Genomic DNA, 17473 nt, shown 5'->3' on the forward strand with positions numbered 1-17473 from the left:
TAGTCTATAGGAGTTAGAATGTTATAGTAAACTTGTATAAGACATTTTTAAGGCCAAATTTTACTAGGATTTTACCCAGACTTCAGGAACTGAGTTACAGGGAAAGGCTAAACAGGTTTGGACTTTATTCCCTGGAGTATAGAAGAATGAGGGGAGATTTGATAGAGATATTTAAAATTATGAGGGGGTTAGACAAGTAAATATAGACAGGCTTTTTCCACCGAGGTTAGGTGAGATACAAACCAGAGGACATAGCTTAAAGGTGAAAGAGGAAAAGTTTAGGGGAAACGTCTTCACAAAGAGAGTGGTAAGAGAGTGGAATGAGCTGTCAGCTGAAGTGGTGAATACAGGCTCAATTTTAATATTAAAGGAGAATTTGGATTGGTACATAGATGGGAAAAGTATGGATGGCTATGGACTGGGTGCTGGTCAGTGGTACTAGGCAGAAAAATAGTTTGGCACAAACTAGAAGGGCCCTGTTTCTGTGTTGTAACATTTTATGTTTCTATAGTTCTATGATAGCAGTGAGAAAAGGGCATGACCTAAGTGATGTGTCCTTGATGATAGAAGCTGCTTTGTCGAGGCACTGCCTCTTAAAGATGTCCTTAATGGAGTGATGGTGCTGCTGGGTTTACAACCCCTGCAGCCTGTTCTTGCCTTGTGCATTGACATGTCCATACCAGACAAGTGATGCAAGCAATTAGATTGTTCTTCACTGTCCACCTGTAGAAATTTGCAAGTGTCTTCGGTGCCATGCCAAATCTCCTCAAACTCCTAACATTGTCCTGATTCCCACAAAAGGAATTAATCAAGGAGAGAACTTCCAATCAGGTAGTCAACATACTAATAATGGACAGTGGAACAATGGAAAGAAACAAGGAACATCAAAGGAATTTTACCCATTGTCAATGATCACTTCAAGACCTGGCAAATGTTGGAATTTTGAATGCACTTATCAAAATAGGTGAAAAATTAAAAACCATATTCCTATTATAAGTTGTCCCAATGTCAAGCAAGAGACCACAGTAAGGACAGAATGGCTCAACACTGGACAAGAGCTATGGGCCAAATTTGAACAACAAAATTTCTGTTGACGCTGGACAATTGGAGAAGCATCTTGCCCCAATGCTGGTATCACCTGGATATGGAGACATATTGGTGCAGAGCACGGGAGTCAAAGGGACCGAGAGTGTAAACACACGCTAAAGAGCGAGGGATTTTCTGCATTCATTAAAAGATTTAAACTCTTCGACGTTAACAGCTAATCATGATTTGTTCTGTCATGGCATCACCATCAGCTGATATCAAAGTGAAAGAATCGGACAAGCGTTCTTCAGGCCAGGCGTTTGAGTTGATCCTGAGCCCACCTGCAGCTCAAGCAATTCCAGAATTTCCCCTTTCTCCTCCTAAGAAAAAGGACCTTCCGCTCGAAGAAGCTGCAGAGATCAGACGAAAGTCACATGAAGCAGAAGTGCTGAAACAGTTGGCTGAAAAATGAGAACATGAGAAGGAAGTACTTCAGAAAGGTATTGATGAACAAAACAACTTCAAAAAAATAGCAGAAGAGAAACTGACCACAAAGATGGAAGCCAATAAAGAGAACCGTGAAGCTCAACTACCGGCCAAATTGGAGCCCCTAAGAGAGAGGGAAAAGCGGATGGAGGAAGTCAGGAAAAGTAAATAGATCAAAGAAACTGAAGACTAATTCCCCTCTTTCATTTGGAATTTGTTTTTTCCAAACATCCAAAGATGTTTTTAAATGGCCCGTGTGTTCATGGAAATTCGTTTGTAAATGCAATGTGTGCAACTGAGACCCCAATGCTCTTCAGGGAAGGAAGGATTGTATTTGTATGCTCCCATCATTTTTTGTAAACATTCTTATGGGTTTTCCTGATGTAGATACAGAGCTCTTGCATTATTTTTCTACTAGTAGTGAATTGAATGGGATTGCAGGTTCAGGTTAGTTTCTTGTGGAAAGTATAATTTCCAGCATGCTTTACTGATGTGTTACACATTTAGTTTGAGAGTGTGTAACTGTATAAACCTGCCTAATCTGTTGCACCTCTCTTAACTTCAATAAAACTGCATAATTGCAAAACAAACAAAAAAGAAAGGTATGGAAACATATCATGAGCATGCCTGCACTGGAAGTGGCTGAAGAAGGCCAGAGCATCAGCAATCCAAAATATGCAAGCAATATAACCAAGTGGATGGAAATTTAAAAAAATCTGAGTAAAGTGGGTGCAAGAGTTGGGGAGAACTAGTGAGAACTGTTCTGCTGGCTGGATAGCAAGTCGAGTTGGGTTACCAGAATGCCAAAAGATTCAAAGTCAGTGTTGACCAAGTGGAAGTGAAAGGAAGCTCCATTGTGTTGGGGCCAGAATAGACCGAAACACTGATAACGCAAAAAAATGGCAGATGAGTGGAGGATCAGAAAAATCAGCAAACACAAATCAATAGAGAAAATTGTTTGCTCAAGCAATACTTTGGCTGTGCAAAAATCAACAGTTGAATTTGTTTCTAGAAACAGCATTTCATTCATACTGTGCTTTTTCACTGTTCTGTGAGATCCCGGGTAAGAGGAAAGCTGACCTCTCAGGCAGCCTGCCCAAGGAAACAAAAGAGGGCACCTCGTTCGACATATTTAACAGTTTGATAGATGTTTGCACAGTGGAGGAATTAAAAGGTCGTGGAGGAAGTAAGGGAATTAAGGGTTACTAGGAACATTGTCTAAATAGGGCTCAAGGAATTATAGAAGAACCCTTCCACCACACGCACAGCATCATCAACCCACTATTATTAAGAAGGTGCAAAAGCATTAAAATCAAGACTGCCAGCTGCAAGATTGATGAACAGTATCCTGTAACTGTGAAAATCATCCAAAATGTTTCTACATATTTATTTTGTTTATTTGTGTGATCATTTTGTACAATGCATTGTGAGCTTCTGTGCATGCACCATGGTCTGGAGAGACACTATTTAATTTGGCTGTATATGTATAATCAGATGATAATGAACGAACTTTAAAGGCAGATAGGAGTCCCACGGCCAAATTAGCCATAATCTCGTTAAATGGCAGCTCAGGCTCAATGGGCCAATTGGCCAATTCCTGCTATTTCTTGTGGAGATAATTCAACTCATGCTAGAGCCCGGCACTGCAGTGAGATAGCATCCATTAATTCCAGGAAACTGCAGTTGCTGGACACCTTCCATCAGCTGCCCTGACCTTATGCCTTTGCAAACATGGCCATGTTAGTTCTCTCATGGTAAATGCAGATTCTTGTCTGCAGGAAGTCTCTTATTTGACTGGATAAAGGTGGCAAGACATGTTTTAACATTGCATCCTAGTCATAGAGTCAACAGCAGGGGAACAGTCTTTGCAGCCCACCAAGTAGACAAATTTGGACCACTGCATGCATGGGGGGGGGGAGTGTATGGAGAAATATGGTCTGGGTGCAGGTTAGTGGGGCTATGCTGAATAATAAATCAGCACAGATTTGAAGGGTTGAAGGGGCTGTGATCTATGGTTCTAAGTCCATGCTGACCATCATATAACCAATGCATTCATCCTATTTTATTCTCAGCACACCATGGACAATTTACATTAATCTCCCAACGTGCATGTTGCTTGGAAGAAGAATTAAGCCAGTTCACAGGGAAGAAACTTGAACATAGACATTGGCATTGTGAGGCAGAAATTCCAGAAGCTCTAGAACTGTCCTGCTCATCTATACTGTCTTAAATGGGCAGAATCCGTAATGTTCACTGTGGTGGTATGAGGTATTACACCACTGTAGTAACTGTATGTACTGGTCTGGACTTTCCTTCCCTCTGACCCCTCCTTAATAAAGATCCCGACCCAAGACTTTGACCCCAGATCACTTTGGATCCAGGCCAGAGGCTCTTTGAGCCCCTGCTAATGTCTAAGCCTATTGTCTCTGATCTACTGCTTGGTGGAGTCACTTGATTGCCCATCATCCAGATTTAAAACCTATTATTACAGGAATGCACAGCATTAAAATGACTCATTGCCTAGTTTACACTGAATATCCCTGAATCCTGGACTGTCCCTACTGACTTCTCTATTTGTTCAGTCAGTTCTCATTTATATCTAAATTAATCCATGTCATGTTGTATCAGTTAGTGCCACAAGTGCAGACATGGCCTGTGAAGCTGAAAGACCAATTTCTTGTGATGAATGGTGAGGATTTACAGGGCATCCTTAACACTGTCATTATTCACAGGCATGTGGGCCAAACCAGCACTTAATGGTGAGACCAGCAGAGTGAAGAGCTGGCTAGGACATAAGATTGCTTAGGATTTTGAGGCATTGGCAGTGCCAATGAACAGTGCGCAGAAGAAACATTACTCTAAAGTAGCCATGTTCAATGGAGGGCATATGCCCCTCTCCACAGGGGGTCACAGCATGTTTACAGCAGGGCATGGACTAAAATACTTTGTTTTTTATGTAGTTGGTAGGAGACGTATGGAAGAAATCAATGAAACTTGACTGCTTCACAGGAAAGGGAGACGTAAATTTTGAGCAGTGATGAAATACTTCAAGAGGCTGGTCATGGTCAGAATTAAGTAAAGATCTGGACCAACTGCAATTTGTCTATCGTCACAATCGCTCCACAGCAGATGCAATATCACTGATATTCCACTCAGCTCTGGATCACCTTGTAAACAGCAATTTATACATATGGATGCCCTTCATAGACTACAGCTTGGCCTTGAGTATCATTATTCCCTCAGTGCTGGTCAAGAAACCACAAACTCTAGGCCTCAGTACCACGCTCTACAACTGGTTCCTTGACTTTCTCATTGGAAGACCACAGTGAATATGAATTGGAAACAATGTCTCCTTCTCACTGATCATCAAAACAGGTGCACACCAAGGATACAAGTTTAGCCCAATGCTCTACAGCCAGGCACAATTCCGATGCTATCTACAAATTTACCGATGACACCACAGCCATCGGCAGAATCACAAATGGCTATGAGGAAGTGTACAGGAGGGAGGTAGATTAGCTCATTAAATGGTGTAACGGCCACAACCTTCTGCTCAATGACAACAAAACCAAGGAGATGATTGTGGAAGTCAGAGGAACATGACCCAGTCCTCATCAAGGGCTCAGGAGTGGAGAGGGTCAAGAACTTCAAATTCCTGGGTGTCAACATCACCGAAGATCTGTCCTTGAGCCTCCACGTTGATGCAATCACAAAGAAGGCTCGCCAGTGGATATATTTTTTGAGGTGTCTAAGCTGGTTTGATATGGAGCTGAAGACTCTCATAAACTTCTACAGGTGAACTGTGGAGAGCATCCTACCTGGTTGCATCACTGCCTGGTGTGGAGGTGCCAACTCTCAGGACAAGAATAAAATTCAAAGGTTTGTTAATGGTATATGATATCACAGGCACCAGACCTCCATCAAGGACATTACATGAGACGGTGTCTTAAAAAAGCAGCCTCTATCCTGAAAGCCCCCCACCACTCAGGACATGCCCTATTCACTCTGTTACCAATGGGAAAAAGGTACAGAAGCCTAAAGACGAGCACTCCCCGCTCATTCCCTGCTGCCATCAGATTGCTGAATAATCAATGAACCAAAGATACTGCCTCACGATTATTGTTATTATTATTTTATTTTTTATAGTAATTTCAGAAGATGGTGTTACAGAGTTCTGTGTTGTGCATTGCCCTATGTGTTGTGTGGTTTTGTGTTGGAAAGTGACAGTTGGCCTTAGAGAACCCTAACCCTAACCCTTAACCCTAACCCTAACCCTTAACCCTAACCCTAACCCTAACCCTAACCCTGAGGTGAAGGTGGACTGCTGAGAGAGTGGGAGACGGACTGAGCATGTACAGAAAATGATCTAGAAATTTCTGGATTTAGAAGACAAACCACCACTGGGTGTGGCTGTGAAGTGGAAGGAGGCCCAGAGCATGAGTCATTGTCTGGGGGCAGTTTAGAATGTTGGGCATTTTAAAAGGGATGAACATTCACAAGGCAGCCAGAAGGATCCGTACCAAGCCATTGTTTTTCTCTCTCTGCAAGCAACACAAGCAGACAACTTCAAATTTTGTGCTCTCTCTCAAAGATCTTTTGGCTTCAGTTGACCAAACAAACTGAATTTTGTTGATGATCTTTGCTTCGGTTGAGATCGAAGCTTTGTGAGTCTTGTGTGTTTTGTGTTTGTTTTGTGTCTAAGTTTTTCTGCGGGCTGGTTGGAAATATAACTTAGACTTTAATTACATATGTTATATTTAGGCTGGGGAATTTATTAGTTTTACACTGTGAAAGAAATTTGCATTGTAACCAGTGGGCATTGTTATAAAAGGGGGGGGGGTATTCTGAATTAAAATTTGAAGGTGAATTTTTGTTAATAAAGTAATTGTTCATCTTTACCCCTGTGTGATATGCCTTCTTTGTGGTTGCTGGTTTGATCTTGTAACAATGGTCATCTATATGATGCTGCCACAAAATACCAAATTTCATGATTGGTTCATCACAATAAATCCTAATTCTGCAATTCTGATTTTGATTTTGGTGATCACAGCCAAAAACAAAAGGTTGAGAATGTCCAATGAAAGTTTGAGCATTGATCGGGCATCGTGGAGGAACCTTGTTAATCTGTCTGAAGGTAATTAATGGCACTTGACTGAATGTATTTTAGTTGTTCCAGTTTCAAATGAAGAAACTGCCAAGCATAGATCATATTTTAAGATCATACTTCCTTTTTTTCTGTCTCTCTCTCTCTCTCTCTCTCTCTCTCAGTATCTCTCTCTCTTTCTAAGGTAACTTTAATCACAGTTGGATTCTGTATCGATGAAAAATTTTAGATATATGAATTTTGGATAAGAGAAAAGGAGTCACAATTTTAACACAAGGTTCTTCTTTCTTTCTTTGGCTTGGCTTCGCGGACGAAGATTTATGGAGGGGGTAAATGTCCACGTCAGCTGCAGGCTCGACTGTGGCTGACAAGTCCGATGCGGGACAGGCAGGCACGGTTGCAGCGGTTGCAAGGGAAAATTGGTTGGTTGGGTTTGGGTGTTGGTTTTTTCCTCCTTTGTCTTTTGTCAGTGAGGTGGGCTCTGCGGTCTTCTTCAAAGGAGGTTGCTGCCCGAACTGTGAGGCGCCAAGATGCACGGTTGGAGGCGATATCAGCCCACTGGCGGTGGTCAATGTGGCAGGCACCAAGAGATTTCTTTAGGCAGTCCTTGTATCTCTTCTTTGGTGCACCTCTGTCACGGTGGCCAGTGGAGAGCTCGCCATATAACACGATCTTGGGAAGGCGATGGTCCTCCATTCTGGAGACGTGACCCACCCAGCGCAGCTGGATCAAGGTTACAAGGCTGTTAAATGCAATGGTGTAGGAAATACAGCTGTGTCACATCAACATGTAGGAAGATGGGAATTTGGAATAAAAATGGTACGGGAATGGAGAGAAGGAACATGTGGGTAGGGAGAAGAATTGTGTGGGTTAAAGAGTATAAAATACATGGAGGAGAAGCAGCAATGTGCAAATTTTCAGTCTAACAGGCCTTAATTATCCTCCATGTTCATGAAATTCTATCTGAGTTTAACCTTATTCAATCAATTATCATTCAGTAGAATAGAAATGTATCAGCAGATCTTCTTTAACACTTTGAGTCCAAGTAAGGGATTGTGTCTAATTGGCTATTTCAGGTGCCCTCGTGCTAATAGTAATTGTGGGGTCTTTTGCTGCCATCTTACTCCTTCTTGGCATTTTTCTCTGGATACAGAAGAAATATATGATCAGAGGTAAGGTCTCTCTTGGAATCATTCACCATAGCAGGAGGCCATTTGGTTCTCTATGGGCTCACATTGAGGGAGCTGTCCACTTACACGTGACCATTGCTTGCACTATTTGTAAAATACCCTGGTATATATTTTCCTTCATCTCTTATCACGAAGTCTTGGTAGCCTATTCCATCCAATTCCCTTTATTTTGACTCATTTTTAAAAATTAAATGTAGGCACGCAGCACGGTAACAGGTCATTTCGGCCCATGAGTTTGTACTGCCCAATTTACACCCAATTAACCTACAACCCCACCCCCGTCCATTTTGAATGGAGAGAGGAAAGTGGGGGCCCCCTGCAAAACCCACACAGAAATGGGGAGAATGTACAAACTCCTTACAGACAGCGCAGGATTCGAACCCTGGCCCTGATAGCTGGTGTTGTAAAGGCATTGTGCTAACCACTATGCCAACCGTGCCACTGCTTGTAGCTATTTATTGGACACACTTTGACAGGGCTTTTCTACTGGTGTCAGTATAGAATGGAGCTTCCAGCTTGATAGCTTCTACAAAATCTAAGATGTCCATCGCTCAGGACAGCATGACGATCACATTACAATCATCCATCGGGTAGAAATTTGTCAAAGCAGTTTGTTTGATTGGCAACCCAAGCATCACCTCAAACGTCTACTCCCACCATCGACAGACCATGGATGGAGGGGTTGCTATCTACAGAAAGCACCACAGGAAGCTGTCAAGGCCTTTTCCCCAAATCCTTTGCCAGTTGAAAAAAATAAGCCCGCTGGCGAGCCCTGCACGACAAAGCCTACACCATTTGTAAAAAACAGATGCTGTCAAAATCTGATAGAAACAAAGCAGCAACCAGTTATTACAAAAATGGATTTCCAGTGCCCCCATTGTGCTCGACTCAGCACTTCCAGACTGGGACTGCAAAGGCACCTTTGTGTCCACGAATGAACTGCATAAAATTTCTTGGAACCAAAGGACAACCAATAATAAATAAATAATAATATAGAGCTTTGTTCTTACATTGCATCTAATAATTGGAGCCACTGACCATAGAGGGTTTTCATTAAGCACTGGGAAGACTGTCTCAACCTTGTGGTCATCACTGACAAGTGATTTGAATCCATGTCTTTAAGATAATGTTTTTAAAAAACAGCATGAATGACAACAGCTTATGAATCTTGAGCAAACAGAATCAGAATTTATTGCCATGAACATATCATAAAATAACAAAGAGGAGCTGGAAGAATTGAGTGAGTCAGGCAGATTCCATGAATAGAGATGGTCAATGTTTCAGGTCAGTACCCTTTATCAGATTTACAATCCCTTTTCTTTTCTTTTCCCAGGGAAAAAGATGGAAGATGATTCTCAATGTGTCATTCACACAGAGATGCAGAATTTGCCAGAGGTTTGTGAAGTTGTTGCTCCTCTGACAAAATACCTTCTTGGAGGAGATTATCTGTGGAAGGGCTTCACTGTATTTGGTCTTCATTACTCCTACTTCTTTTTGGTCTATGGAGAATAAGAAGGAAATGTGATGAGAGATGGATGTGATTGCTTCCCTAGTAGATGGCACAGATTTGATGGGCTGAATAGCCTTCTAAGTATAAGACAACTATCACTGACTATGTATAAAATATTAATCATAGTGTTTCAAATGTCTCCACCTTTGTTGTGTTCAATTCCCAATATGGTCAGCCGCAGAATATTCCTTGACATATTTTCAACCCACTGGTGCCTCCCACAAACAGCTATGGACTCACTCTGAAGCAGGAATAAACCTCTCCTGGCTATAGAAGGCTGGGGGATAATATTTCATCTAATTCCATTTCCTCAACGATGGTCTTGCACTTAATTTTCAGAGTTCCTGTTCTGTTAATATGTAGCCACTGTCATGATGTAGGAAAATCCAGCCACTCATCGGTGATCCCAAACTTTTCTTTGCAGATTCTCCAAGTGACTAATTCACTGGTGTCCAGATATAATTGACCATGCCCTGATTAAGTGTATTCCGTACCTGAATGATTTTTCCATGAGTTTCACACATTAATGTCTTACCTCATTAAGGTGCTGACTACTCCCCTGACCTAACGTTTTGATTCATTGCTCCTGCCCACGATCTGTCCTCCGTGGCACTTGCCTCAGCCCTTCACCAAAATCTTTGATACTTTGTCTTTGCTTCTCACTCCCAGATGACGGAGATAAGGAATGGGACTGCAAAGCACCTGAGACTGAATCCATTCCCTGTGATGTATCAGATTCCTCTGCAGTGGAATTTTGCAAATGCAAATCTGAAAAAAAAAGCTGATTGGCTAATCATTCACTCTCCATTTAAGACATTGCAGATGCTGAGAATTAAAAAAAAAATATTAGACATTTAAAATTTTTAAATTTAGACATACAGCACGGTAACAGGCCATTTTGGCCCACAAGACCATGCCGCTCAATTTATACCCCATTAACATTACACCTCTGGTACATTTCAAAGGGTGGGAGGAAACCAGAGCTCCCAGGGAAAACCCACGCAGTCAAAGGGAGAAAGTACAAAGTCCTTACAGACAGCGCGGGATTCGAGCCCAGTTCCCATTCACTGTCGCTGTAAAGGCGTTGTGCTAACTGCTACGTCAACCATGCCACTCCAATCTCCAAACGTCTTTCACCCTTAAAGCCACTGGATCATAAAAAGCTGGAGCAATAATTTCTAAACTAATGGCCCAGATTTTTATGGAAGCTTGCTGGCAGTTCCAAATGGAACTGTTGGCACTTTTCAGCATGAATGCAAGTGAGTATAAATGCCAAGAGCCTGAAATCACAAGCTTAATGGTCTAGACTTTGTTGGTGACCCAAATGTAGAGCAGAAGCTTTTAGAGAACTCCCACCATTTACATTGGATCCTACACCAGGTTACATCCTGAACCCATTCATTTTAAAAATTAAGGTAAAATACATTTTTTTAAATGCTGTTTTTTAATGTCTTTACTTAATTTGACATGTTCTTTGTTAATTTGATTTTCTATTTTTTAGATGTTTCTTCTATGCTCTTTTAAATGCTTATTTCAATTATATTGAAGAACATTCAGGTCTTTGACAGACGGTAAAACTAGGGAGAATTTTGCTGGCTCTCAAAGACTTCCAGAGTTTCAAGAAAAGGGTTTGTTTCTCACAAAGGTTGAGGCCCTATTGCTGCTTATATTTCTATAATTATCGGGGCCAGCCAGAATGTATTTTAGTTGTTCCAGATTCAAGGACAGTTTCTATCCTGTTGTTCTCAAACTCCTTAATTAACTTCACCATAGTATGACTATGTGGCCTTTGCTCCATGTCAACTTACTCTGCACCTCTGTACTGTGTCTCACTTGCTGAACTACGTATGCTATGTGATGTCATCACAGCATCTTGATACATATAATGAACTTAATTGGTCTTCTATACGGTGAGAATGCAAGGGGGAATGTGGGGAAAGAAGATGACTGGGCAGGTGATAGGAATGTCTCAGGAAAATCCAGACTCATGTCTTTTTAATTGTATGAGTGCTTTAAAAAGACTTTTGCCTGAAAAAAAAGTTGAACTGATGTTCTGCTTTGTAGATCAACCAAACAAACAACTCTGATGTAGTGTATGAAAATTTGCTCACGTCTGAGCATGATGAAAGGAAACTGACATTTTCTAAGAAGCACTCTGGAAATGCCTTGGTCTATGCTTCCTTACGATTTCCCTATGTCAATAAGATCAAAAAAGCAGCAAGATCCAACTCAATACAAGCCAAACCCAGGGATGCACAGGTAACTCCATTTACATGTAACTGCAAGTCATACTTCACCCAGAATTGGGTCAATCTGGGCATCAGGTTACATATCCCCATGACTATTTCTATTCCAATGGCTTCTCAAGCTGTCATCATCTTCTGTCTCCCTGATTTACTTTGTTTGCATAAATCGCTCCATGACACTTGCTTCAAATGCTTGAAGTTTCAAAGCATCCCACATTCTGACCAAGTGGCCACCTCACACTTATCATTGCAAGAGGTGGACCTTTGGGAAAGTTGTCTCTGTCCCATCTCCATCATAGCTTCCTTTCCAATCACCAATAAGGAAAACAGATATCAGTTTGTGGAGGTCATCCGTTTTAATTTCACAACCTATTGCCACACTTACATTGCTATACATGGCCTCATGCATGGCCAAACTACTTACAAATTGGAGGAACAGCACCTTATAGTCCACCGGGGCAATCACCAACCAGACGGTATTAACATAGACTTTTCCAAGTTCCATTAAACCCTTCCGGGTCTTTTTTCTCTATCCCTCGGTTTCCTTTCCTCCAGTTTCCTACCCTTTCCCCTCCCTCTCCATTCAGAAAGCTATCTTCTTGCCATCACACCTCAACATTTGTTTTCTCTTCTACCATCACACCTGTATCTACCTGTAACCTCTTACCTGTACGTTCCTCCTGCCCCTTCCTTCCTCCTTTCCTCTGCTATCCCGCCCCACCTTGTCTTTCAGTGCCTGCCTGTTTTTTCCTCACATCTTGTTGATGGGCTCAAGTCTGAAACGTTAGTTACCCTTTACTTCCTATGGACCTGCTGAGTTTCTCCAGCATATTTGTCCATTGCACTCAATCTGCAGACTTTCCTATTTGACTGTGTTTGTGTTTTATTTTCTCATAGTTATAAGTTCCAGTTCATTCCTTTTAGTGTTTCTATATAAATTTTGTCGCATGGAGGCAAGAACTCTGCACATGGCCCTTTCAAAGTTCTGAATAGCTTTAAAGAATTCTATTACTTTGGCTCTTCCTTTGCATTTTTACACATTTACTAAGTCAGAATTGTTGCAGCTAATGATCTGCATCCTCCTTTCTTAACCTTTCCACTAAATGTAATGGCAGTGTAAGATGAATGTTATTAATATTGAAAAATATTTTAGCCTTTATAAAGTTTGTGAGTTTGGCTGCATCGTCTTGTATTCTGAGGTGTCTTTTTTTAATCAGTTTCAATTTGGCATTGCTTGCAAAATTTCATGTTGTGTTCTTCCAGTTCAGGAACTTGGGAAATTGTCACCATTGGTGCTTCTTACCATTTTAACTTTTACTTTATTTCTTATTTTATGATATTACATTGTTAGATATGTATTTTGTAGAATATATTTATTTTCAAACCATTAATTTTAAGTATTTCCTTTGCAATTTTAGACACAGCATTATTATTTGTTACCTGAGGTTTCAGAGCAACGTTAAATTTGCTTTAATAGTTCAAATGTTCATTTATAAAATGTAGTCATATAGCACAGTGACAGGCCATTTCAGCCCATGAGTCTGTACAGCACATCAACCTACACCCCTGGTACATTTTAAATGGTGGGAGGAAACCAGAGCCCCCGGGGAAAACCCACGCAGACACAGAGAGTAAGTACAAACTCCTTACAGGCTGTGTGGGACTTGAACCCTGGTCCTGATCATTGGCGCTGTGAAGGCGTTGCGCTAACTGCTATGCCAACCATGCAGAACTTTTCACATGAGCACTGGGGTGTGCTTTTTGTATATTTAATGAGGCTGAAACAAAATGAGACATACATTCAAAAGTCAAAACACTTCTGAGGGAAGGAATCCTGCCCATTTGGTGATGGAGCCTCTTCATATCTATGCATGAAGACAGCTGAGTTCTGACAATTTTGCTTCATGTTGTGGCTTATCCATGCCATCATGGGTGATGATTGTCAAATCGTCAAATTCCAAGCCTGTGAATAGGCAACACGCAACTTAACGTCTGCCTGAGAGGCAAGCTAATCACCCAAAATGAACCTGATGGGGTTGAATCAACAAAAGAGAAAGATGCAAAAGCTGGGCTTTAATTGCCTGATGATAGAAACAACTTGTATTTATGTAGCGCCTTTAATGCGATAAAAGATCAAGACTGAAGTCAGAGCAGAAATATTGGAAATAAATGGACAATGAAAAGCAACACATTTTAAAACATTTTAAATCTAACAGCACCATAAATGTCATGGCAAAGGAAGCTGAGAAGAGGCAAGTCAGGCAGAGACTTCTCCAGAGATTGTAGGGTTTGGAGAAAATTACAGACTCAGGGAGGCTCAAAGTCACAATCTGACCGGAGAGGGGACAACATTAAAACTGAAGTTCAGCAGCAATGATAACTAGTGATGACAGTGGGTTGGGGATGAAGAAGTTAGTGTGAGTCAGGTTCAGGCAGCAGAAGCCCCAGTGTACAGGGAGTTGATCAAGGGAGCTAACTCAGAGAACAGTGGGATGAAGAAACACAAAAACCTGCAGATGCTGCAAACTTGAGACTCGATGAAGGGTCCCGACCCGAAACCTTGACTGATCATTTCCCTCATGGATGTTGCCTGACTGGCTGAGTCCCCCTAGCTTCTCAATGTTTATAGAAATGAGATGGTTGAAACTAAAACTGAGATTCAGTGTTTCTGCAGCAGATAAACTGAAGCCAAGTTTCTTGTCACCTGATTGTACATGTACAACCTGATGAAACAGCATTCTCCCGTCCTCAGTGCGATTAAAAAAAAAAGCAGTCACACAACCAGACATGACACACATACAGACAAACAATACAGATGCAGAACAAGTATTCCATTTATACAAATAAATAAATAAAATATTATCTCATGAATATGAGAGCCCCAGATGGTTAGTGTGAGCAGTTCCTTTGGTCGTTCAGCTGTCTCACTGCCCGTGGGAAGAAACTGTTCCTCAGCCTGGTGGTGCTGGCTCTGATCCTCCTGTCCCCATTGTTGAAGTGGACAGAGCTCAATGAATCAATCTCCCAGTCTTCGTCCAAACATCCTGGTGCAGAGGAGGCTAGATCAGGAGCACTGAATGCAGTAAATGACAAGTGATGTGTTTGCTTCACTGGAGCGGACTATTTGGGGGGCCCTGTATGGTGGGAAGGAGGAGATTTGGTGCAAGTGTAGCATTACTTGGGGTCACAGGAGCTTTCCTTTCCATTGGCCTAATTAATTTCATCATTCTATTTGCAGGTGACAGCATCTGCTGATGTGGCCTTGTACGACAATATTCCATTGTTTAAGACAATTAATACAGAGTTGGGAGCTGCCTGCCATGATCCAGAAGAAACCACCCACTATGCCTGCATTAACGTGGACAATCTGAAAGGGCAAACAGCAAGTAAAATAAAACAATAGGGGTAAAGGAAAAGTTGGTCCTTCAGCCAGGCATGACATTCAGTTAGTCCATGGCTAATTTCTGTTCTCAGTGCCCCCCTCCTGCAGATCGGTTCATTCCCTTTATATCTAATAAACTGCCTAAAAATACTAAGATTCCAGATTTATTGTATTAGGACTCAGGGGACCCCAAAACCCAGCAGCAATAGATGGTTAGTCAAGACAAATGGTTACTTCAACAAAAGTTGCTTTTAAATATCTTAAAACATGAAAACAGAACTTAATGTAACTTAACCCCCTTCTAATTCTAAGCGCAAGTGTGTATAATGTGTGTGTAATTTCAAAAACGTTCTTTGGTTCACAGTCCAATTTCACTTCTCATTCCTCCAAGTTCACTGGTTGCAGGCAATTCTTACACTATGCACTGAATTTAACATTTATAAAATTCACCAGGCTTTGGTGCTTGAAAGGTAAATGGTTATATATTTACTTCCATCAGCCACTTCAGTGTCTTGCTGAAGAAACTTGCCCCTTCAGGGTTCACCAGATGATGACTTCTCTCTTTTAGGTCACCACAGAGTTCCTTTTTGTTTTTCTTATTCCAAGTGAAACATTAGATAGCCAGTCCTCTCCTCTTGCATGAACCACAAGGGCTTTAACCAGGCCATCTTCCAAAAGGGGGGCTTTTCATAAGCTTGCCAGCTTGTCCTGTTTCAGTTCCAGTTGCTGTCTGCTGGCTGTAACACTGTACAAGTTATCTCTGTCTGTCTCTCTCTCTCTGAGAGAAAGCCTGTTTGACTCTCTCTGCTTGCTAAAAATCACATGCTCCCCTTACAGCAGCAAGCTCTCCTCCAGAGAATATGTGGCTCCAACAAGCTCTTTCATCTGTTGCCTTTTGTAAACAACAATCCACTAGTGAAGTATCTTGAGCACCCTTCAAAACTCTTGCAAAAGCTCTGAGGCTTCGATATGTCTAGCATGGGGCAAAGCTCCAATATTTCAAATAAGATCTGTTTTAAAATGCTTGTATGTAACCTACTCTACAAACCTTTCCCAATTTATCTCCCAAAAACTTATCTATACTATATACTCTGTCACAATTGTCAGAGTCCATAAATGGCATCACATATAACCCTATGATTCTTTTTCCTGCGGGCGCAGCAGAATTATATGTGCTATAAAAATATGTACAGAGTGTATACAAGTAAATAAATAAAGAAATATAAACAGATAACAAATGTAAACAAACTGACTGTACAATATAGAGAAATAAAAAAAGAAAATCAATAAAGTGCTCAAGTCAGAGTCCTTAAATGAGACTCTGATTGAGTTTGTCATTGAGAAGTCTGATGGTGGAGGGGGAGCATCTGCCCCTGAACCTGCTGGTGTGAGTCTTTTGACACTATTACCTCTTTCCTGATGGCAGCAGCGAGAACAGATCATGTGCTGGGTGGTGTGGATCACCCCAATAAATTGTTTTTTATCATCGGAGGAATACACCTTCAGAAAAGAAAGATAAATACTTTGGGCACAATTACGTATTCAAATCTACAACATACTCCAAAAAAACACTTTTTTGATTTTCTATTTTTTTTCCAAGAATTCCTTCTTTGCCCTTAACCCACGGCCTTTGTCAGGCATTTTTTTCCTTGAACTTCAATGTGATGATGGCATTCCCAAAGTGAGTACTTAATTCCTGGATACAGGCCCACTCCAGGCAAGGGGAGAGGTTGGGACGGAAAGAACTCTGTCAAGATTTTGGGAGCGACATTTGACGTGAATTCAATGAGCTGAATGGTCATTGAGGATCATAACAATGATGACCATGAATGTTAAATTCATCTGAGCTTCATGGGCAAGTAGTCGGTTTGCAGAAAGTGGGGAGAGAGAGAGAGATGGGAAAGAGAGAGGTGGCAAGAGTAAAAGGCAGAAGTGGAGATTTTAAAAAATGACGGTAGACAAAAAGGGAAAGGGAGATTTGGAGGGAGAGAGTGCAAGGGAGGTTGAAAGATAGGGGCTAAAGCAATGGTTCTCAAACTGTTTCCCCCCCCCCCCCATTCACATGCCACCTTACTAACCACAGAGTACCCATGGCATTGGACGCCGTAGGTGCTCTCTGTGGTTAGTAAGGGATTACTTAAGGTGGTATGTGAGTGGGGGGGAAAAACAGGTTGAGAACCATGGGGCTCAAGAAAGAGGAAGAATGAGAGAGACAAAGAAAGATACAAGGGAGGTGAAATGAAGAGAGGGAAAGATGGAATGAGAGCTCTCAGAATGAGAAGGAATGACTGGTTCAAGGAAAGAGAGAGAAAGCACCAGAACAAGGGACAAAGATGGAGGCAAAGTCAGAGAAAGACAAATCAGGGGAAGATAGGATGCTCTCGCTTCACGCTTGGCACCAAACAGCATTCCTAACAAGAACTGATTCTCAGCATAAAGCAACATTAACACTGCAATCATACAGAATGCCAACAGTGTTCTCTTTTTACAAAAGCAGCATTAATACTGTTTCATTTGTGTGGTTTATTG

The 17473-nt window shown here is 41.5% G+C and overlaps 1 protein-coding gene and 1 pseudogene across 5 annotated transcripts in view; both read left to right on the forward strand.

Annotated features, from left to right (window-relative positions):
- Positions 1–16288, forward strand: part of LOC138743618 (sialic acid-binding Ig-like lectin 16) — a 107220-nt gene extending 90932 nt beyond the window's left edge. For 4 of the 5 annotated variants that reach the window (XM_069899139.1, XM_069899144.1, XM_069899140.1 and 1 more), the window contains 4 exons: positions 7693–7788; positions 9140–9201; positions 11381–11575; positions 14801–16288. In XM_069899139.1, the coding sequence (XP_069755240.1) occupies positions 7693–7788; positions 9140–9201; positions 11381–11575; positions 14801–14965 (518 nt within the window). In that variant the 3' untranslated portion in view covers positions 14966–16288. The remainder of the gene's footprint in view (positions 1–7692; positions 7789–9139; positions 9202–11380; positions 11576–14800) is intronic. The other variant, XM_069899143.1, reaches the window with a different exon arrangement.
- On the forward strand, positions 1208–1791 carry LOC138743620 (stathmin-like; annotated as a pseudogene).
- Positions 16289–17473: the final 1185 nt, after the last annotated feature.

Source organism: Narcine bancroftii, chromosome 9, assembly GCF_036971445.1.
Source record: "Narcine bancroftii isolate sNarBan1 chromosome 9, sNarBan1.hap1, whole genome shotgun sequence".
Classification (NCBI taxonomy): Eukaryota; Metazoa; Chordata; class Chondrichthyes; order Torpediniformes; family Narcinidae; genus Narcine; species Narcine bancroftii.